Source organism: Cyphellophora europaea (assembly GCF_000365145.1).
Source record: "Cyphellophora europaea CBS 101466 unplaced genomic scaffold supercont1.9, whole genome shotgun sequence".
NCBI classification, from domain to species: Eukaryota; Fungi; Ascomycota; class Eurotiomycetes; order Chaetothyriales; family Cyphellophoraceae; genus Cyphellophora; species Cyphellophora europaea.
In genome coordinates, this window is record NW_008481815.1 from 1,565,281 (window position 1) to 1,587,640 (window position 22,360).

General features: G+C 51.1%; 9 protein-coding genes across 9 annotated transcripts; 3 read left to right on the plus strand and 6 right to left on the minus strand.

Moving 5' to 3' along the window:
* Positions 1 to 363: 363 nt before the first annotated feature.
* On the plus strand, positions 364 to 3,540 carry HMPREF1541_09046 (uncharacterized protein; the record flags this gene model as incomplete). The annotated part of the gene is made up of 1 exon (XM_008723364.1): positions 364 to 3,540. The coding sequence occupies one exon, from the start codon at positions 364 to 366 to the stop codon at positions 3,538 to 3,540; it is 3,177 nt and encodes a 1,058-aa protein (XP_008721586.1).
* A 2,633-nt stretch (positions 3,541 to 6,173) lies between these two features.
* Positions 6,174 to 6,431, minus strand: HMPREF1541_09047 (uncharacterized protein; the record flags this gene model as incomplete). The annotated part of the gene is made up of 1 exon (XM_008723365.1): positions 6,174 to 6,431. The coding sequence occupies one exon, from the start codon at positions 6,429 to 6,431 to the stop codon at positions 6,174 to 6,176; it is 258 nt and encodes an 85-aa protein (XP_008721587.1).
* A 1,193-nt stretch (positions 6,432 to 7,624) lies between these two features.
* HMPREF1541_09048 (uncharacterized protein) lies at positions 7,625 to 8,354 on the plus strand (the record flags this gene model as incomplete). The annotated part of the gene is made up of 2 exons (XM_008723366.1): positions 7,625 to 7,796; positions 7,849 to 8,354. The coding sequence occupies 2 exons, from the start codon at positions 7,625 to 7,627 to the stop codon at positions 8,352 to 8,354; spliced, it is 678 nt and encodes a 225-aa protein (XP_008721588.1).
* A 2,074-nt stretch (positions 8,355 to 10,428) lies between these two features.
* HMPREF1541_09049 (uncharacterized protein) lies at positions 10,429 to 10,752 on the minus strand (the record flags this gene model as incomplete). The annotated part of the gene is made up of 1 exon (XM_008723367.1): positions 10,429 to 10,752. The coding sequence occupies one exon, from the start codon at positions 10,750 to 10,752 to the stop codon at positions 10,429 to 10,431; it is 324 nt and encodes a 107-aa protein (XP_008721589.1).
* Positions 10,753 to 12,212: 1,460 nt separating this feature from the next.
* On the minus strand, positions 12,213 to 13,337 carry HMPREF1541_09050 (uncharacterized protein; the record flags this gene model as incomplete). The annotated part of the gene is made up of 1 exon (XM_008723368.1): positions 12,213 to 13,337. One exon carries the CDS (start codon positions 13,335 to 13,337, stop codon positions 12,213 to 12,215), a length of 1,125 nt encoding a protein of 374 aa, XP_008721590.1.
* A 623-nt stretch (positions 13,338 to 13,960) lies between these two features.
* HMPREF1541_09051 (uncharacterized protein) lies at positions 13,961 to 14,233 on the minus strand (the record flags this gene model as incomplete). The annotated part of the gene is made up of 1 exon (XM_008723369.1): positions 13,961 to 14,233. One exon carries the CDS (start codon positions 14,231 to 14,233, stop codon positions 13,961 to 13,963), a length of 273 nt encoding a protein of 90 aa, XP_008721591.1.
* A 1,367-nt stretch (positions 14,234 to 15,600) lies between these two features.
* HMPREF1541_09052 (uncharacterized protein) lies at positions 15,601 to 16,657 on the plus strand (the record flags this gene model as incomplete). Its single annotated transcript, XM_008723370.1, has 2 exons — positions 15,601 to 15,760; positions 15,813 to 16,657. 2 exons carry the CDS (start codon positions 15,601 to 15,603, stop codon positions 16,655 to 16,657), a joined length of 1,005 nt encoding a protein of 334 aa, XP_008721592.1.
* Positions 16,658 to 18,764: 2,107 nt separating this feature from the next.
* On the minus strand, positions 18,765 to 18,908 carry HMPREF1541_09053 (uncharacterized protein; the record flags this gene model as incomplete). The annotated part of the gene is made up of 1 exon (XM_008723371.1): positions 18,765 to 18,908. One exon carries the CDS (start codon positions 18,906 to 18,908, stop codon positions 18,765 to 18,767), a length of 144 nt encoding a protein of 47 aa, XP_008721593.1.
* Positions 18,909 to 19,992: 1,084 nt separating this feature from the next.
* On the minus strand, positions 19,993 to 20,969 carry HMPREF1541_09054 (uncharacterized protein; the record flags this gene model as incomplete). The annotated part of the gene is made up of 2 exons (XM_008723372.1): positions 19,993 to 20,198; positions 20,324 to 20,969. The coding sequence occupies 2 exons, from the start codon at positions 20,967 to 20,969 to the stop codon at positions 19,993 to 19,995; spliced, it is 852 nt and encodes a 283-aa protein (XP_008721594.1).
* Between the last annotated feature and the right edge of the window lie 1,391 nt (positions 20,970 to 22,360).

The window sequence follows — 22,360 nt, forward strand, 5'->3', positions numbered from 1 at the left end:
ACATTTCTCATACCAAACTTACATTGTCCATCTTGCGCCTCACACATCGAGGCAGCCTTGTCTGAGCTCGACCCTAAGCCGTCCTCCATCCAAATATCAATCGTCTCTCATACTGTCACAATCAAGCATCCTTTCACGCTCTCATTCGATACAATTAGTGAGACACTCGATGATGCCGGCTACGAAATCTTTGACATCATCTACGATCCAATTGTCGCGCAGAGTGATCGGCTCGGCGACTTGGAGCGTGGGATTGAACCACTGACCTTCGGACAAGCTCTCTCGAGATGGCGCTCTAACATAACAGAAGTTGAAGCAACCAAGCGACGCCGCCATATCGAGGCCTGCCAACAATGTCAAGAAATGTCGCGCACGCCGTCCTCGGCCCACGAGAAAATTCTGCCGGTAGTGGTCGACCATCTGGCCAAGCTCCCCCATCTATTCGATGCCACATTCCTAGTGGAAGGCATGACCTGCAGCTCCTGTGTAGGTGCCATCACGAGAGCTCTGAAAGAAAATGCATGGGTTCGATCTGCCGACGTCAGCCTCATCAGCCACAGTGCCGAGGTGGTGTTTGAGGGAGGTGAACCCGAATCGCGTGCCAAGGAACTCATAGACATGATCGAAGCGGTGGGATATGGTGCCTCAGTCGATCGGTTGCAACCCCACAATGCAAAGAAGCCAGAGATGCACAACGCCCCTGCTGATGCTTGGCAAGCGACCTATAACCTCGATGGTATGACCTGCAGTTCGTGTGTGGGTCACATCACGCGGGCTGTCCAGGCACTTGATTTCATCAACAAGGTGGAGATCAGCCTTCTCAGCCATACAGCGTCCGTCACTTTCGTGGGCAGAGACAATGTCAGCGCAATCTCCCAGGCCATCGAAGACGCAAATTATGGCGCAGCCTTAGATTCAATATCCCCCGTTCGTTCGTCTTCAGGAGAAGACTCTCTACGTACAGTATCGATCCGTATCAACGGACTGCACTGCGAGCAGTGCCCAAAGCGCATCGAAGATGCCATCAGCGAGCTGGAGTGGGTGACTCTCGGGACCCCACCATCTTTAAGTGATCCCGTCCTGACCATATCATACATTCCGGACGCGCCTCGAAATACCATAAGGGGCATCTTATCTGCCCTCACAAACGCGGATCCTTCTTTCGAAGCCCATACATATCATCCTCCTTCGCTGGAAGAACGGTCGAGGCAAATGATGGCGAGTGAACAAAGGCACATTTTGTACCGTGTGGTCATGTCAATCATTGTGGCAATTCCAGCCTTGATCATTGGCATTGTCTACATGAATCTCGTTCCTTCGGATGATCCTGGATACAAGTATCTCATGGCTCGAATTGGGGGAGTCTCACGGGCTGAGTGGGCTAACTTTATCATGGCCACACCGGTCTATTTCTTCGCCGCGGACTTGTTTCACCGACGCACCATCAAGGAACTGCGCGCCTTGTGGCGTCCCGGGAGCAAAGTACCAATTTCACGGCGATTTTATCGCTTCGGAAGCATGAATATGTTGATCAGCTTCGGCACGTCTATTGCCTACTTTGCCTCGATTGCGGAGTTGATCATCGCCTCGACCCGAGATGAAGATGCCCATATGATGGACGCTGGTACTCCCAAGTCATACTTCGACTCTGTTGTCTTCTTGACCATGTTTCTTCTCATTGGCCGCCTGATAGAAGCTTACATGAAGGCAAAAGCTGGTAATGCCGTTGCCGCACTCTCTAAACTCAAGTCGACAGAAGCGCTGCTGGTGTCGGTTGACAGTGTAACAGGCAATACTACGACGACCAAGACTCCGGCGGATCTTATCGAAGTGGGTGACATCGTCCGAATTCCTAACGGTAGCTCACCTCCCTATGACGGCAACGTTATAGTAGGGGAGTCCGATTTCGATGAGTCCGTCCTCACTGGAGAGTCTATGCCGGTAACAAAGTCTATCGGTGACACTGTGTATTCTGGCACGGTCAACAAAGTCTCCCCGATATCTATCCGCGTCACCGGCGCCGCTGGGAAGTCAGTGTTGGATTCCATCATCAACGTGGTACGCGAAGGTTTAGCTAAACGGGCCCCGGTGGAACGGTTTGCTGACCTCATCACGGGATACTTTGTCCCCATCGTCGTCCTGCTTGCCATTTTCACTTGGCTGATTTGGATGACATTGGGCGAGGCTGGAGTCTTGCCTCCGGACTACCGAGATTCCGAAGTGGGAGGCTGGCCATTCTGGTCACTTCAATTTGCGATCGCTGTTTTCGTGATTGCGTGCCCCTGTGGTCTTGGTTTGGCCGCCCCCACGGCGCTGTTTGTCGGAGGCGGATTGGCCGCAAAGTACGGCATCCTGGTCAAAGGGGGCGGAGAGGCTTTCCAGGAGGCCAGCACGTTGGATTGCATTGTCTTCGATAAAACTGGCACGCTGACCGAAGGTGGGGAGCCCAAAGTCATCAACTACGAAAACCTTACGTCCCCTGAAGCTCCGGTCAACGAGCGAGAAACTCTGGGTCTACTGAAAAGTCTCGAGGAGGATAGCATTCACCCGGTTGCGAAGGCCGCCGTCAGTTTCGCCGCTTCACGACCATACGAAGACTGCAAAGCTGAATCCGTCAAGGAAGTTGCTGGAAAGGGAATGAAGGGAGTTCTTCTAGTTGGATCTCAGCCCACGCGGAAGATTCACGCATTGGTTGGAAACGAGGCCTTGATGGCAGAGAACAATGTTGTTGTATCTGTCGAGAATCAAACGCTCCTTGACGCGTGGAAGATGGAAGGAAAGTCAGTCATCTTGATCGCCGCCAAGGAAGTCTCACTCGGGCAAAAAGCTCAACAAGCACATGAGCTGTCTGCCATTGCCGCAATCGCAGACAAACTTCGCCCGGAATCTTTCCAGGTCGTCAACGCGCTTCGCAAACGAGGAATCGACGTGTGGATGCTTTCTGGCGACAATGAAAAGACGGCCAAGGCAGTGGCTGGCAAAGTCGGTATCGAGGCGGGCAATGTCATTGCTGGCGTTCTACCGGACCAGAAAGCTGACCAAATCAAATATCTTCAGAAACGAGGGGTCGAGGTTCCCTCGCGCGGTCTATTCAGGTATCTTAAACAAGAGAAGAGTCGTGCCACGGTCGCGATGGTGGGTGACGGAATCAACGACTCTCCTGCGCTGACCGTGGCTGATGTGGGCATCGCCATTGGATCTGGCTCTGAAGTGGCAATTTCATCCGCCGGTTTTGTCCTGGTCTCGTCGAGCCTGAGGTCATTGCCAGTCTTGATCGACTTGAGCCGAGCAGTGTTCAGGCGGATCAAGTTCAATTTCTTCTGGGCAGCTGTTTACAATATGGTCGCCCTCCCGGTTGCTGCAGGGGTTTTATACCCAATCAACAGCGGAGGAGGTCGCATCAGACTGGATCCTGTATGGGCGGCTTTGGCAATGGCATTAAGTAGTATCAGTGTCGTAATTAGCAGTCTAGTACTGCGTGTACCAGCACCTTTGATCGGGTTCAGAGCGCCCAAGGAACAGGACAGATCTGAGAGTTGAACAAGCGAGGAAGGGACAAGTTTGGGAAATCTCCCTTTTCAGGTGGTACAAATCTCATGAGGCCGTTCTGTACGTAGCTATTAACTATTCAAAAAATCCCTCTCCCAATTGAGTGGCGTTGGCTACACCTGAGCGCTCGCGATTCCATCCTTCTGCGCCTCCTAGAGCGCTCACGTCATTCCGTACATTCTGGCCTGTAATCGGGAGGAAGTGTGATTGAGTGATCGACGCACAATCTGCCATCTCAGATACTCCTGCGCCCGGAGATGTGAACAAAGGATTGAAAGGCTCGAATTGCGGGAGAGAGTCGTAGAATGGAGGCTCATTGGGGACGTAGTTATAGTTGTTCATGCTCAAGTCCCCAAGATACCCATCGGAATTGAACTGGGGTTGCACCACTGGAAGGGAACCATACTCAGATGCTTGATTGTACGATGTAAACCAGCGTTCAGGGAAATGTTCTAGGAGTGACCCATCTTGCTGGCTGTTCAACAATGGGATATCATGATTCAAGGGGTATGAGTGGGTGCCGGACTTGAACATTGTAGTGCTGACGCCCACTTCTCGATCGCTCATCGTCCCCAGCAAGTTAGAATGGTCAATTTCGGTGGAGACTGTTGCCCTGCCATCGCACGGTTTGAATTTTCCAAGGTGTGAAATTTTTTGCTCTTTCTGCTCTTTCTTGAGAGAACAAGTGCATCTTGAATTGTGTTGGCAGCAGCATGTATGAGGGACTGGTCTCTAGTTAGGTTGAATGATTTAGAGGTATGGGAGCTCACTATGCTCGCCATCACGCTGATTATCGGGACAATCTTCCTCTGTGTGGCCTTTTTGATGACACTCACAATGGACATGTTGGGATTTAGTCTTGCGCATGCGCCGGCAGTGATGGCACTGAGAGACTGGACGGCCTTTCTTCTTTATAAGTATTAGGTCCTGATCTGCTGTATTTGTCAGCTACATACCTTGTGTGAAGATATTTGCGAAATCGAACCTTTATGATCACAGGAACTGACCCGATGGCCTCTGAAGCAAGCTTCGCACGCAAACTTTTCTCCGTGGATGAGCATCATAGGACAAATATTCGCGTTTTGGAAGCGGCCTCAAAACACCGATCGGAGAGTGTGCTTGAATTGATAGTCTTCGTAGATGCAAAGTCCAGGGGATGCTTCAAAGTTGCTATGAATTTTCAATGGTCAAATACGCTTGAAACGAAGTAGTCACTCAAGCTAACTGCTTGACTACATCAGGGGCTTTGTCACAGGAGACGGCAATATATCCCTAGTTGTATGCGGCCCCAAAGTTTGTGGCATTTCCTAGCTTCCGGCTAGTTTCGCCAAGCCCCGGAGAACTCGACCAACCACGACTTTACCTAGTAATTAGAGTTCAAGCACCTAATGGGTTGCTCGCGTCTTGTGGTGTGCACCTATTGATTGCTTTCAGAGACGCAAGCCCTGTTATATTATTGTTTCGCTATTCGCCAAACCCGCCGATTCCCAGGCAACCAGCGTGTCATGACGCTGTATCGGATGCGAAAAGATTGTGGGGAACAGTGAGAGGAAGTGTGACTTGATGATCCGCCAAGCCTTCTTGGCTGTTCTCAGGATTACGCTGACCAGGTCTCGGGTTGATGCGACACAGTAAGGCGCACGCGTCGAGATGTAAAGGCCAACTGGCGCCCAGGCTATGACGTCTTCTCGTTCGAGGTCTATCACGTGACAGAAGTCGTTTGGGGCGCTCAGACCTAGTCCACATGGACAACTTCTCCATACGTGTAGTCTTGTGCTCCTCTTCAGCGCGAAAATCTCTCTGACCCTGAGACGCACCACGACAGTCCGTGGGCGAGTTCGAGGGCCAATCTGAGGGCATGTCTGTCTGTGTTTCAGGTTATGCAACCGCTTACCGGCCGCGCAGAATGGTGGGTGGCCCGTGGTTCAGGATATGCGACCGCATGTCGACCGCCTCTGCACACCTCGTCGAATGATGGGTGAGTGGAGGTCGGCCAATAGACGATAGCATAGTCTAAAACAGATACTGTACCTGCGGTCGCTCCTAAAACGAGAGCTATCACCCATCATTTTGCGAGGTGTGCAAAAGGTGGTCTACAGGTGGTTACATAATCTGAAAGGCGTGCATGCCTGCAGATTGGTCCACGAAATCACCCAACGATAGCCGTGCTGCGTGGGTAATCTTACCAAGGCATATCTGCTTTCCACTGCTGACCGCAATGACCCAAGTACAACTGCTTCAACTTGTGGCGGGATGTCTGTTACCAGGCTGAACGTAACAGACTACGCTGCGAGAAACAAAAATAGCAAGGAGGAATGTCCGAAGCCTGGTACCGAGCTTTTCCAGCTGAGAAGATGTCTTATATATACGAATCAAGATTGGTAGGCTTAAGATTCATGGGAAATTTTCTGTTCGCAAAAACTAATAACGTTTTACCTTCAAGCATGTGTTGCTATGTGAGAGACCAAAATACCAGGCCGTGCCTAATTGACCAAGCCCTTTGCTGGAGGTACATCGAGGCCAGCTCCCCCACCATGACTCCAACCAGCAGGGCAAGGATATATCCAGCGTTGACTGTCATGACACCGAGCATGCTGTTGGCATAGCCTGCATTAGCTTCCGAATCACTGATCGGGATCAGCCGGGGCAACGTACACAAGAAAGCCGAGGACTGTGTTGAGAACGTGGAGCAAGATTTTCACAATAAGACGGGCATTGAATGTTCTAGTCGACGTTTGGTCCAACTCATCAGCATCCATTGTCGCCACCCAGCTGCCGGACTTGGGTACTGGTTCCCCATGGGCACGTTGGAACTGCATGTGCCACATGCGGTCCAGCTTTGTAATGAAAAATTGTAGAATTCGTTGCAGAAAGGTCAACATTGCGAAGAAGAAACAAATTGCAACATAACCGGCCGCCGTTGTCGGTGTGAAGAAGGATATGAGGAAGGGGTCTCCTAAGCCGAAATGAAGGAAAGACGCCATTCCTTGCATGTTCATTGAATCCGAGTCCTCAGCATGCGAAGATGACGCGCTAGTTTCGACGGAAGAAAATGCAGAAATAGTGTTGACTGCAGCCGTTGCCAAAACGGTAGCAATGGTCAAAGTCGGATCCGTGGGAGTGTTTATTGGCATAACCATTCCGTCCATAGCTAATCGAGAAGATGTTTGGAAGACGGTGCGGGGGAGGATTTGTGGACACCGTGATAAAGTGGAATGAATCAGGCAAAAAGAGAGTGATTAGGTGTGCATCGGGAGGTGGACATCTGCTGTCCTTTAAAGAAGATCATGTGGAGTTTTTGACATTCCTAAGCGCCTCTGCTCTCCCAGGGGCCAAAGTCCAATCATAATGCTAGGTCCGGCTGAGGCGCTATTCCAAACGATAGGCGTTGTAAGTCAGGGGCGCATTCCCATCACCCAGACAAGAGGCATTTGTGCGTGTTCCAGCGAAGCGGGCTCTCTCCGAACAGGAATCCTATTTCAGAATGAGACTGCCAGCATCATGTCATATGCGGGTTAGCGTGGTCTAGCGCGGCCTTTTGTTATACGCTCCAGGTCCTGGCCCTTCGAGAATCTATTGGACTAAAGGATCCGGCGTACGTGGACCATCCACGCAAGCGGTTACACAACCAACCAATTGTAGACCCAGTCCAAACGCTTGGGCCGTGATGCTCATCACCTTCTTCTTGCGTACAGCCTGGCCGCCTGTCTTAATAAATTTACAAGTAGGCTAATCTAGAAAGGGCTCTTCTGGTGTTTTATGTGTGGTAGCGTCCTTATGCGTCTTTGAATGATCAGCCTTGGCATGGACCTCAGTCAACCTGAAGCGTTTCGTCTCGTCGCAAATTGTGCCCCATCAATTAACGTTCTTTCCTCTCTCTTGTCTGTAATTCCGTTCTTGTGATGGTATAACATTGCTTTCGCTGTCGTTGTTTCTCAGTGTTCGTTTCTCATCTACACCTCCAACTGTCGCGCGTAGGTTTGAGCGGGCCTCCCTAGTAACGGCCTTCCCTTCACCAACTCCGTCAAAATTTCCACCCTCCACAACCTAGCAAATCGGACCGCAGTCAACAAAGATGGAGGGCCGGAACAAGACTCTATGGACATTCATCGGCTTCGAGGGTCTCTATCTAGCCTGCGCCGTCCTGCACCTCGTTGTTCCTTTGACTACCCGCGCCTCACTCCGTCGAGCGCCCATGATTGGTAATGTCGCTTCCGATCTCCTTCTCGCCCACACCCCTCTCACCGGTCTGCACCCCTATTCACACTCAACACTTCATTCACTAACATTTTCTTCTAGCCTCTCTGGCCAACTCGATCCTTATGTTCATTGTCTTCCTTATGTCCCTCCCCGCCATACTCATCCAGACAAACCACCGCTGGTTGACCAGCCAATTGTGCGGCATCGTGATCACTACTTTCTTTACCCTCGGAATCGGCCTGCGCATCTGGTTCGAGACGCTTGAAACGCACAAAAACCTCGAGCCGCTCTGGAACCGTCAAGAAGAATTCGTACAGTCCCTACTCCAAAGCCGATTCGAGTGCTGCGGTTACAAAAACCCCAGTCTGTTTGTCCGGGACCAAGCATGCCCTACGGCTGCAGTCGCTGCGCAACTTGGCTCCTGCATGGCCCCGTTTGGCAGTTTCGCCAACCAATTCTTGGACATCGTTTTTACTCTTCTATTTGGATTTTGTGCCATCGATCTACTGCTGCTGTTGGCTACCATGTGCTTGATCAAGGATCGCAAGGAGAGAGAGAGATTTAGGAAGATAGATATGAAGCTCGGTGGTATGCAGATGCTGTAGAAGACATCGATGATGAGACAGGAAATAAGCTGGATCGTGGATAAGAGCTGGAGATATTGTCGAGTTGGAGGAAGTCTTCAACCACCCATCGGGTCGGCTTCACGACGCGTCTATCCATAGGGCATGGCGCAGTAAGTACTGTACCATTCTCGCTGAACACATTTTGGCTACTCGGGACAGCGAAGTTGAAAGTACGTCGACATTCCCAACCCTGTAACCAAAGCCAGCCAGTTAAAATATCTGAGATTATGGAATAGATCTTCGCTCATCGGCTTTCGAGGCTCACTTTCCCAGAGGTACACACTACCATTTGTCAACAAAATATCTCCGGATACGTGTCTCCGGACCTTTTGTGGTCACAAGCTTCGGCTTGGCAGTTTCAGATTCCCTCCCCAACCTGCCTTAAAGTTCTTCGAGGTGGAATCGCAAGGGTTTTATATACACAGTACAGTATATTAGAATGATTGGTCAGCAAGGCTCGCCCACGGACGGCTACGCTGCTGAGGCTGAGGATCGTCGAGACGCTTCCTAAACCATTGGTGCACGGGCCACAAGGACCAGCCGATGGCCACTGCTGGCTCGTGCGAGTTCACCTTGTCCTTGATCTGGGTCCGCTTTTTGGCAGTCTTCATCTTCATTTCCTCGCTGACCTATTGAGACTGTCTTTGGTGACGTGTCAATGTGTACACCGGTCTGCTGCTTTTGCTGCTTTTGCACTTGCTGCATTGCATGTTGTTGTAGTTCAGGCAGTGGAAGCATTGACTTGTTATTATGTTGCTCCTTGGGGATAATCTCGTCTCTATACATGTTAAGCCAGTCACTCCTCAAAAGGTTCAGCTAGGATGTACTCAGCTGAATGAGTGTCCCCTGTTCAGCTGATATATTCAGCTGATGGTAGGTTTACAGCATCCAAACAGGAGGTCGAGCCTTGTATCACAACACATGTCATTTTTGCCGCGGTGACACAGGCATCAGTTTTCCAGACGTTGTATCTGCACCCGTTCACCAACTCGGTGGCGCTGCTGGGACGAGATGTATGACTGGCAGCGCGCACTGGATTAATGTGACCTGCGCCGCCTGAAGGACTGGAAGTCATAATAAATTCCCACGGTTGGGTCGTGAACCCGGGGGCCGAGATAGATGGTGATGGAGGGCGTCCTGTGGTGAAAGAAATTCCCTCGAGTGGGCACACTCAGCTAATGTACATGTGATAGGCCGACCTGAAGCAAAAGCACCCCGCACAGAAAGACGTCAGACCAGACGAGTGGCGAGCCAGAGGCACTGGCGCGAGTTCCGCCACGGTCTTTGCGAGTGATGAGCTGATCCCATCCCAACCCAGCGACTGAACATACTCGGCATACAGACCGCCGTCACCCCTCTCGAAGTAGACACGCTGTTCCACTGCTGTGGCCCCTACACTGATCTGCTTAAAGTGAAGGGTATACACCCTCCCCATCGCAATCTTCTCTCTTCTGTCCATTCAATCTGTCGCGTGTTTCTGACTTCAAAGGAGACTCTGTGCATGCCTGAAACCAAATCTTTGCCTGTATCTGAAGCTAGGCACTCAGCAACAAGTCCATTAGGTTCGTCATCCCCAAGGCTTGACCAATCCATCGTGGTAGCGGATGCCGGCAGCCTGAGTTTAACCCCTGGACCGAGAGACAATCAGCATGGACCAAGCAGTGCACAGAAGAACCTCCGTCAGTCTCGAAGACGTCGGGCTCCCTTTCAATCAACTGTGGGACCATAACGCGGCGTTTTCAAATAAAACATACTGTTCACAGCCACTCATTCCTTATAGGGGACGGAACTGCGAATGATATACAGGAGTAAGTCAAGTAAGGGCTCAGCAAGTCATATCTGAAACTCATGGAAGACCGAATCCGATTTTTCGATTCATTTTTTGTATCAGCGCATTTGGCGGAGTGCCATAACCTCATTCGTCATAAGTCATTTTTTTCGAGTCAAATTCAGGTTCTTGGTCTCTTTACAGCTCTCACAAACATTCGTTGGCCTATGCCTTGCCCAATTCAACGAGGACGAGTAGCGCCACGTTCATGATCACCAGCACTAATCAAATCAACACCGCCAGAGTAGTAACGATCCATCCATTCCGCATGTTGACAATTTCGTCGTGGCTTCCCTGTCTTCCATCCTCGTCAGCACGAACGGTCATGATGTGGCTTCGGCAGGTGAACCAGAGTAACGGTGCATTGACCAATGGCAAAATCACGCTGAGTACTTGGGTCGCTGTCAATGCCTGGTTGAGACCACCTTTTCCAATAGATCCGGCGATGATGATGCTGGGCACGATACTGATTCCACGCGTCAGCAGACGGCGTAACCAGGGTTTCACAGTCCAGTGAAGCATTCCTTCAGATACCTTTTGCCCGGCCATGGTACAGACGATGCCCGCAGAGGTTCCTGAGAGAAGTAGAGCGAGTGCAAATAACACGCCAGCGGCTTTTGATAGGCTTTCAGTGAGGAGGCCGTGAATGCCGAAAAGGTCTGCTTCAGTGGCTTCGGTCTTCGGGTAGAGGGATGACTTAGCAACGATAAGGATCGCACGAATAACGCAAAAGTAAAGAGGGAGGTTCCTAGTTCGACTATGGAGTATTTAAGGCATGATCGTATTGCCTGGATGGAAGGGCGGTATTGCTGCTCGGCTGGTGGTATTGTAACCGTTCTGAATGTCGAACTGAAGGAGGCGTGGTTGCACAAGGCCAGAGCCGAGAGTGATCGAGTGGGGCATTACAGTTGCACCAAGAATTCCACAGGAAAGATAGATGCCGTTCCCTTCCACGACGGCCGAATATAGCCTCTGAAGACTTGGCCGATACTTGTGTCGCGGATTTAGGAGAGTTGGATGCAGAAACAGATCACCACGCCGAGAACGAGGGCCATGACGAAGAATTCAAAGAGGCGAAGGCGGGTCATGGACCCGTCTGGGTTATAGAACATGAGGAGAACCAGGACGTCGACGAGGCTTTGGCGCACCCGAGATTGCTATGATTGATTGTCAAAGTAGCTGTGGCGCCGGTAACGAACAACAGCCTGCAGGCTCTGTCACTTCCGAGGTAGACGATTGCTGCGGCGACAAGTCATCTGGATGCGCAGGCAAGACCGTCACGACGAAAGCCGCACGCTGCGCCAGTTTGAATACTATTGGTATTGACGGTCCCACAGCGTACGATGGCGATTGTTGCGGGAGAACGAATGCTCGCTGTGGTGGTAAACCCGCCGAAGAAGACGATAGCTACTGTCGCACAAAGAGGTTCGACGACGCAGGCTGTGCTGCGGAACAGAGGGACGATCGCTGCATCGACGAAAACTTTGGAGGCCATAGCTATACCAAAGACTTTGAAAGCTTCCAGCGGCGGATTCCAACCCACCGGTTGTTGCAGCACTGGGAAGAACGAAACCTCTATTACCATGCTAGAAGATTGCTGTAAGGCGGGCTATAATAACGAGTCCAACAGTCTGAAGATGAATACCGAAGCCTGCGGCTTGGAGTGAGATGGGAGGTGAAGATGGGGGATCCGAGCCACTCTTCTTAAGGCGCCAAAATTTCCGGAGCAAAACGGTATTGACGCGAATCTTTTACCGTATACAGAGCAATTTTACGCCGCCTTCCGGGCCCTCGTGATCAGCCTAGCCAATAATCATTATGCGTGCGTGAATGCTTCCCATCGTTGAGCTCCCCCAGGTGTTTGCTCTTCTTTCTCTCTCCTCCACGATCACACCAAAGATGTCTCATGCAGCGCAAGATAGAAACTACTCCGTCTACTCGACGGCTCCTCTTCTTCCCAATCATTTTCCTGCCACAAACCTATGAAGATATTATTCCGATTTCCCTTCTCAGGCCCATTTTCCCAGTAGAGCCATTAAGCCAGCTCCCAAGCACATCAGTGTAAATGCTGAAAGCACCACCGAGATTTTGGCCCTTCTCAAGGTATTACTGAACATGAATTCATGAGCCATCAACTCCACCAGACCGATGTATATCAATATGCCCGCGGAAATAGAATCAAAAACACCATTCACAATCAACGTAGTCTGACTCTCTGGAGGATATGTCGTCCTCACACCCAGACCGATGCCAATGGCCATAGGCGTACTAAGCCCATAAGCTAGAGCCAAGACGTAGGGAGTCCATTGTTTATATCTTGGCCATGGTGCGAGCGCGAGCCGTGACCCGAGGCCAAGACCTTCGAATGTTTGGTGGAAGATGATGACGATGAAGAGGGTGTCGAACTCGGAGCCAGCTACAGCTAGGGTCAACCCGATGAAAACGCTGTGAAAGATGATTCCGAATTCCAAGATGAAAATAGCGGTAACCTGAGCTTTGTAGTCCTCAAACATCGAACGGCTGTCGGCGTCTTCAATGTCGGTGTGTTCGCGAACATGAGCCGTATGGTTTTGTCCCGGAGCGAGCATGCTGGGGGAACGATTTCTGGATGCAGTCGTTGTTTCGATTGTCCGATCTGGATTCTCTTTGATATTATCCTTGTAGGGAGTTGGCGTGGGAGCTGGAATGGGATCTGTGCCTGCTTCGTAGTCGTTCCTTTGGCCAAATTTCCCATATTGCATGACCATGAGCTCGACAAAGAAGAGGACAAATACGGTCATCAGGGTAATGCCTTCGACCCATGGGTAGTCGGTAATCGGTCCAGTCAGACAGGGATTTCTAAGCGCATCTTCTGCTGGAGCGAGGAGATGAATGAAGGCTGTTGTGACGATGACACCGGAGCCGAAGTATTTGCAAAAGAAAAAACACCATTCTGGGATGCGCATGCCCTGTTGCCTCTTCGCGAACACAGGGAAAGTTGCGCCAATAGAAGATGTGGCCCATATGATGAACAGTGCTCCAACACGCAGGCCCATACGGCCGTCATACTCATTTCCGGTTTCACATGTTGGTGCTGGCTCGTCTTCTGCATCCTGTCGCAAGACAATGTGAGGGAAGTGTTCGAGAATCGCCATGGCCGGTAAGTGGTGCTTATGTCACAAGTCGTCAGAGCAATTGGCGACAGAAAAGACTGAAAGGGCAATACAGTGTCCCGAGGACGGATCTATATAGGTAGACTGCTGATCAGGCTTGAAAGAATCACGATAAATTGGGGTTTTGGGTGGGTTGTCTTCCTGTCTGATGGTGACCAAGCCCGCCAATGGAACTCAGCATGGGCCACAAGTTCCCACTAGAGATTTCGCAAACCTTGGCTGCGTTAAGGTCCTCATTTCTGAGGTACCTTCGCTTTCTGCTCTGAAGGTCAGCTCCGACTGCAGCTCTGGGCATCGCTTCACTAACTCGTGTCTGACAGGCCGACGGAGCTGCAGATGATTGCGAAAGTAGCATTCCTTTGCTGGCGCGGTGCCGCACACAGAAGTGGACCTATCTTAGTCTTGTACACCATCCTCGTCCTATTCGCCTCTCAAGGTCGCCAAGTCATCCACCAAATCATCTCCGTCGCGAGTCGCCGGACCACTCATTGCGTGTTTCGTTGTATTCTTTTTCTTCACGCTATGGGTATGCAACAAGCTTGAGTATGGATACAAGTTAGGAGCAACCCAAAGCTTCACAGCTGCAAGGAACAACTTTAAGCTTGCTATTGCTCTTGCTGTGGTAATATTTGTTGGATTTCACGAGCGGCGGTGCGCCCTTCATCCACGGTGCCAAAGACCATGCGAAGTTCCGTCTCAAACTCCGAGAAAGATTCGATGAGTCTTTTGGTCTTGTCTCTGGAGCCAACGCCGTTCTCATAGTGATCCGTAAGATACGGTTCGAACCACCCGAAGGCGGCGTCCTTGAGATAGCTAGCTGCAAAGATGACTTTGGCTTTGTCGTCGGGGAACCGTCCAGGGTTGAGGTCATACGTCATGCGCAACTGGATGAGGTAGGAGCGAAGGAGCGAAGCTCAGTGCGCCGGCCTGTGAAGGGCTCAACACGGATCTTCAGGCCTCCTCTGTCATCTTGGTTGTTGTAGTTCATGTTGCTGGATGATTGGCTAGTTGTTGGGGTAGCTTTGGTGACCTTTTTGCCTAAGACGGATCCTTGTGGAGATGGGGATCGGACAGACATTGATTGATACTATCCTTTTGCAGGGTAGTCAAAGTGTTATGAACCGCTCACACGTCGGGTTCAAACTGGGTTTAGCAGCTTGGTGGGAGTAGTATCAAGGGCAACGTCTTCACGGGGACTGGCTGATACAGGTGACTAGCAATGCCACTAGTCGGGTTGTTCTCAGAAGGTTTCAAGTACTAGAGCAGTCTGATTAACGAAGTTGACTACGAGAGTCCTACCTAGTGTCGGGGCGGTGCGTCCCTCTATATACGTGCTGTATAGCTGTGAGTTCCATGGTTCCATGATACCATGTTCCATGGTATCATGGGAGCATGGTGCCAAGTCCTGCCTTTTTGGGCCTAGTGTCCGCGGTTGGCAAGTGGCCGGGTTTGGTTTGCACACACCACACGGAATATGGGCCTTCCACGTGTGGTGTGGTAAGTGTTCCAATTCCTAAGGCCAGGCTTTCCTCGGGATGCCTTTTCCCTGAGGAGGGACATCCCCTGTGGTCGGGATGCCCCTGGGGGCCAAGGCCCCTGGGGTATTCGGTTGGCCTTCCTGATTTGGCTTTTAGTGGTGGCCTGCGTCGTGGTCGACTTCAGGTCGTAACGCAGGCGTGGCAAATCATCGGAGCTGAGGCATCGCATTCCCAAGGCCCGGTCTTTGACAGGAAGATTGGCTAAGAAAACCCGCTTACTTTAATACTCCTTGATAAAACCGTAGTGCAGACGCAGATGATTCTGAAGGCGGGGCTGGTGCTAGGGGGTATCTAGGACGAGCTGATCCGCAAGAACCGTCGACCAAGGGTGGCGGACAAACCTCAAATTATGGCAGGCAAGGATCTGCACAAGGCCGAATGTTCTCCGCGATGGACCCGTCCATTACTCTGGGGTGGATGCCAGAAACGACCATCTGCTTTAGTGCATAAGTATGCATCACGCCATTTCAAGACCCTTATACCACTAGCCCTGGTCAGGCCGTTTCGAACCGGACCTCTTACGCTGAGCTAAACCTACTCACGGTATATTTTACGCCTAAGTTTCGACGTAAAAAAAGGGTGCTCGGTCACGTGATGCTCATTCTTTGCATATAGTTGACGACAATTTGCTGCCCCGCACCTGGGATTACAACAACCAGAGGTCGCTTGAAGTCCGCTTATCGCATGAAACGTCCGTTTAAGGCAAAATGATCACTGCTGCGTGGAAGAAACTGGCGTCGACGGCCACACTGCGTCGTTCTTCGCAAACGCTTTCCGTCATTGGCAGAACGGCCTATGTCTATGGTGGAGAGCTTCGCCCACGCGAGCCCGTCGATGCCGAATTGTACGCCTGTTCAGTTAGCCAGAGTAGGTTTTTACTTCGAGGGCTGTCACCGTAGGCTGTGCTCACATTAAGTAGCCTCGTCAGATCAAGGATCCCGCATCTCCCAAGTCAATCATCAGTCGGCTGCCCCACAGCCTCGAGTGGGATCGGCTACGACCGCGCTTGCTGGCAAGTTCTACATGTTCTCTGGACGTGGCGGATTGGCAATGGCACCAATTGAGGAGAACGGCTCTGTTTGGTGCTTCGACCCTGCCGAGAAGTCGTGGTCCCTGGTTGATCCAGCAGACGGTCAACTGCCATTTCCCAAAGGTCGAAGCTATCATGCGATGACCAGTGACGGAGAGTCTACCATCTACGTTCACGCGGGGTGTCCGGAAAATGGAAGGTTGGGAGATCTATGGGCGTTTAACCTCTCAACACGCAAGTGGACGGAGCTCTCATCGGCACCAGATCCTGCCAGAGGTGGAACTTCTATCGCTTTTTCCCAGGGCAAGCTGTGGCGTATGAATGGATTTGATGGAAAAACAGAGCAAGGCGGGAGCCTCGACGTCTTCGATCCCAAGAACAACTCGTGGACGTCAAACCAATATCCCACCGATGGCAAACAGGGACCCAGCCCACGGAGTGTGTGCTGCCTGCTTGCTTTAAATGTTCAAGGACGGCACAGTCTATTGACTGGATTCGGAGAGAGTGACCCCAGTAATCTAGGTCATCAAGGGGCGGGAAGAATGCTTGATGATGTGTGGCTTTACGACATTGCATCTAATACCTGGCAGCTGGTTTCGGCTCAGGATGGCACCAGCCCTCCACCAAGAGGCTGGTTCGCGGCTGAAACCGTTGGTGGTTCGGATGTTCTGGTGCAGGGCGGTCTGTCACCGTCAAACGAGCGGCTGGACGATCTGTGGCTACTTAGCTTTTGAGTTCGAGATCTTTGGTAGACTCATGGCACTATCGGTGTTAGCCGTGCCCTAATAGTGTGCCCCGGAGCCTGTACCACACCACACTACTAAGGCAACCATCTCACTGTCTCTGATAGTATGGCGGACTAATACTGTAGTGACACTGATTGTCTTACCGATCGAGTCTGCAATTGTTTGTACCCACAACACCTTATTTCAGATGTTCCAAGCTTGGATGTCCGCATATCCATGTCTCGAGTACAACAGGTATAGCGCCACATACGACTGGCTGGCCTGCTCCTTTCGCCTGACTTCATTGTCCCTAGTTAGCAATTACTAATGTTATGTCGTGATTGAGGCCAATTTGCTGAGCCACTAGGTGGCAGTCTCGTATTCTGTTTAACGCATCTCGCCGCCCGCTGAGAGTTGCGGTTGCCAGTCACACATCTTACCTTGACCTTGACTAAGAGTACCACCAATAAGATATTTACCATCACTTACATGTGTAAGCGAATCTGCGGAACAAAAAAGAGTTCTTTGACGATGGCAGCTCACTCCTTTCACCGATCTCACAGGTTTAGAGCGCCCAGTCCAGACACCTGAGGTGACAAGCAAAGCGGCCTCGAAAGACAGCCAGATGATTGACTGATCTAAACGGAGTAGAAATTGATGGTCCAGCTATCTACTGATAACGGTCGCAGGTTCTGCTCCCATGGCTTGATGAGTCTCAGGCCTCTCTGCTTTCCCTCTGCTATTCCCCGGCTCTGACCTTCTGGTCAAACCAGACTTTATATGAAAAATATGCCCAGTTCGGCGTTGAACGAACACGGCATAGAGCCCAGCTGTTATCCATGTTACAGCTGTACTCAGGAGCGCTGGCCATTTAAATTCAGTTGGCTTTGCCCACACAATGGTTGAGGCATAGGATAGCATTTCGAATATGTTCTGAAACGAGGCCTCCACGGTTGAGAATGCACCTCGATGGTCCAGATCGACGCCCTGTGATTATGTCAACAAGTCAACCCCATGTATAGGCGAGGAAGTAGTCTCACATCTTGGATGATCATCTGCGCACACAAGTCGTAACCCCAAAGCCCAATTCGGCTCAATACAACTCCTCCAACAAGTCCACTCGTCACTAAAATGGTGTGTTTCCCGTTGTTTTCGTCCACAATGAACCAAGTGACGCTTCCTGCCAGCCACAGCATTTGCCAAAGCAGGAACCAGACGCCTCCTCGTACAGCCCCAATCCTCTTCATTACCCTAGGCGCAATCCATGTAGCGCTTAGCTCGAACACTGTGCTAACTGTGCGAGCAATGCCTACGTGGATGGATGTATATCCAGAGAAGACCAAAAACGCTATCATCTGCCCAGAGAATGAAAGAACCGTAAGGTAAAGGATCGCCAGTGAGATTGATGGTAGGAATACCGGGTGTTTGAAATAGAAGGGGATCGATTTCAAGGGGATGACTCCTTCTGCCATCGAGCGAAGGAGCTGAGAGAGCCTGGTGCTTGAGATATTTCCCTGACCTTGGGTTGAAGAAGACTGTAACCCACTTTGAGTATTTGCAGATGGTGCTGGAGAGGATCGACGTAAAGCTGGGGCCATTTTGTATACCTGTGCAGGATTTTAGCTGGAATCTAGAAGAAGTTTGGTGAGACCCCTAGCAACCTTTGCTATGCAAATGTATTCCGCGAAAATTGAGACAGCGCTCATGCCTAGGGTGACCCAAATCGCAATGATGGTGCTCGCCCCATCAATCACCGATATAACCAAAGGCCCTACAAGCTTGCAAAACAGATCGATTCGCCGCATTCTAGCGTTCATTGTTTGACGATAAATATCGTTGTTCCCAGCGATGACAACAACCTGCGTGTGTGAGCAGTGGACATAAGTAATACCTGTACTAAGCTCTTACCCAGTCCCTTTCGACCGAGACAAGATTCATAATGGCACACAACTTTTCAAGACAGGCGAGAAGGACGACAACAGCGAAGACGCCTGTTCTCTGCTGCCCTTGCATACCCGGCTGTTGCTTGAGCAAGAACAACAGCCCGCACGAAGCGATTACCGCCACACGCTGCCCCACAATAGAGGCTCTCACCACTGCCAGGCGGTCACATCGATCAATTAACGTTCCCACGGCGGGAGAAATCAGTGCGGCGGCCGCGCTTCGCACCAGAGCGTATATAGAGACGAGAAGCAGTGTTTCTTCGGATATTGCTGTAACAAAGAGGACTGCCCCCATCTCGAAAAGTCGTGAGTTCCATGTCGACAAGAAATGCGAAATGTAAAGGTGCAGGGCCAGAAACTTAGGAGGCCTACTCCCTTCCCAGGAGCATTCAAGCTCTCCGTGGTGTCGGTCCCGGTCAGCATCAGTCTGACTATCGCCGCATTGTCCGGACTTTGAAGATTGGGTCCCACTCGGCGCCTGGCCAGCTTCGACTTCGAGCGACAAATGGAGGCTCGTGATTCGTTCGACAGGTCTTGCTCCATTTCTCTGGCCGGAATTCAGATCTTTCATCGGTAGCGCACAAAGAGGCAGCATCTTCGAACTGCGTGCCCTTATTACACCAAGGTTGATTTGCTCACTCAGAGGGGCAAATGGGTACTGTTGAGAAAATCTAATAAGGGAAAAATCTTGTGTTGCCGTGTCATGGTCGGGCTCTCGGGTTTTTGAATGGAAGTCTCCATGGCAAGGCCACTTCAATAAAGCCAGTACTGGAGCATAGCGAGACTCGCGCAGGAATGTCTCAGCGACGGAGTACTCTTCTGGACTCTGAATGTATTGATGTCTAGGCGGTGAGTATTTCCACAATGTACGACCGAGCAATGACTAAGAAGATCAGGTGAGAGCGTTATTTTCCAACGAAAAGGAACCGGCAAGGAGAAAGGTGGGCCCAGCATCAGTATCGTGATACAAGGGAGTTGGACGGCGTAAAATAGCGCCTGAAAAGGAAAAGTGCATTGATCCTGGCATCTGCAGATAATCGCTTGGCGGGCCACGTTGACTAATTTTAATTGGCCAAGCTGACGCCCCTGACGAAGGGGCATCAGTCGGCAGAGCAGGTATTGCCCAGTTCGTGGCTTGATGCCAGCGCTCGACTCGAGCTGAAGCAGCCAAAGCCGTGCTCTGTGCTCGCCTTTTGTACAGTTTGCTCCATACACTGTCTGATCCTTGCTCCGCGGCCATGGACGACCACAAGACGAGCCCGGAATCACGGACGACGTCCGCGTTTTTCCAACCCCCCCATAATTTAGCAGTAATTACTGTGCGAAAGAGACCGCATGGGTGACCTTTGATAAAGGTAAGAACGAAGTTAAAAAAAACCTTCCGAGCCTGATACATATTTCTTAAGCCCACTTCCCGAGCAACGCCATTAATGCCGCTCCGAGGGCCATCAAAAAAAGAGCCCAAAGTAGGATGCTTAGAGGTCCATCCCTCATACTCTTGTTGAACTTGAACTCATGCGCGATGAGCTCAACCAGACCCGTGTAGATCAAGATACCGGCAGAAATCGAGTCGAACACTCCATTCACGATCAGTGTTGTTCGGCTGCCTGGCGGGTAGGTGCCTCGGACGCTCAACCCGGCAGCGATCGCAATCGGCGTGGTGAATCCATAAGCCAGCCGGGAATGTATGGTGTCCATTTTGTATCTCGAGGCCACGGTGCAACGGCCAAACGTGCTCCAAGTCCGATGCCCTCAAATGTCTGGTGGAAAACGACCACAATGAACAAGGTGATGAACTCGCTGCCGGACACGGCCAATGTCAACCCAATGAAGATACTGTGAAAGACGACGCCGAATTCAAGGACAAAGATCGAGGTGAGTTGCGTCCGGTATTCGTCAAACGTGAAGGTGGCGGTGGCTTTCCGAATGGACTCGACTGTTGTCGGATCCTTCGCGTCCCTGCTGTCGTTGGGCGCAAGAGCACTCTCCTCACGGGATACACCTTGTTCCAGAGCCTCTAGCGCTCTAGCTTCCAGTTCGTTGCCAGTCTCAGCCCCGAATCTACTGTATCTAGTGACCATCAAATCCACAAAGAATAGAACGTAGAATGTCATTAAGATGATGCCGGAGACCCAATCATACTCAGTGATCGGCCCAGTCAGGCAGGGGTCGCGAAGCGCCTCCTCGGCCGGGCTAAGGAGATGAATATAGGCTGTTGCAATAATCACGACGGATCCAAAGTATCGCGCGATAAAGAACACCCATTCGGGACAATGAAAAGACCGGTGTCTTTTTGCGAGAATTGGGAGTATGGTGCCAAGCGTAGAGCCAATCCAGATGACGAAAGACGGAGGCGATCCGCAAGCCCATGCGGCCATCGTAGTCGTTGCTCGATGAACACGCCTCGGAAGGCAACGCTTCCTGCCGTGGTATGAGAGTCGTCAATTGGTTCACCGCGAGAACGCTTTACGAAGCTTGTTTGGTTTTTTTGATAGGAGATGGAGTTACCATTAGAGGCAGCGCTGGAATCTCTCTTATTTATCATCATGTTTCTCGAAAGTGAGGACCTTAGGCTGCTGAGCAGACCGTCGTATGCAACGCCTGTGGCTTCACGTATCTCGTCGGACAAGATGGCATCTGGCAGGGGTTACAGATCTATGATCTGCCAGTCAGAAAAAGACATATTATGCGCCCGGATACGCCTGTACCTAACCATTAGCGGCTAGAAGGTATTATCAGACTTGCGCTTCGCCATCAGTACATCCCCAACTTCTGCCACGCCGAATACTTCTGATGGCAAAGAATCTTACTCAACATGAGCAGTCTTCAGTTGATATTGAACGATGAAGAAACTTCGCCCTCGCCAGCGACCACACGGTCTGCCCGTGAGGATGCCACATCCACATCAAACCAGCATAGAAACCGGTTTCTAATTGATATTGCAGCCGCCCACCCGTGGAGATTGCACTGTGCCGCTACGGAACTGGAAGCTCGCGCTCGTTTCCCGATCGCATCTTTAACAGCGCCACTCAACGACCGAAAACTTCCTGTCTTGAGAAAATAATGAGATGTGCGCCTGGGAGGATGACCCTCTAAAGAGAACCGAGCAAACACTGTCTATCGTGACCACGGCAGCTTGTAGTAAGGGAGTTCAACGGCCATTCAAAAACATGATTACTATTAACAACATCAAGGCTCGACCAATTATGTGGTTACGAATGCGATTTTCTGACAATGCAGACTGGATCTGGGCAGGTTTAAATGGCACCATGTAACGTGGAAGGGTAAAATCACGAGGCATTGGGCTTGAAGCATATTATTATCTTCTTGAGCATGGCTGAAGAAGGAAATGATATTCCTCTGCGTGAATCCCCCTTCTGGGATCTTCCCGAACCCTATCGCCGTATTCGATTGGCCACTAACATGGTGGTGGCTTGACCCCGCCAAAGGAATCCCATCCACTCGAATTCGGCAACATTCGAGTCCTCACCTCAATCTACCAAAGTGCTGCCAGGAGCCCAGGCGTAGACGCACTGACTCGACAGCGTCTGTTCGCAGGCTCCCTCATCGGCTTGATCACGCCTTATTGTGTTCTCAGGGAGGTCCTTGAAGAGAAATGCGCACGCACTGTACTCGTTTGTGCCGTCATTCAGGTTAGTGTTTCCTGTCGGATCAAGCCATACGTCCGCTACCGCACCATGCGACTCATCTTCATTGATAATCATCCTACTCCCTATCCCACTCCTTCTGAAGATCAAAATCACCACGT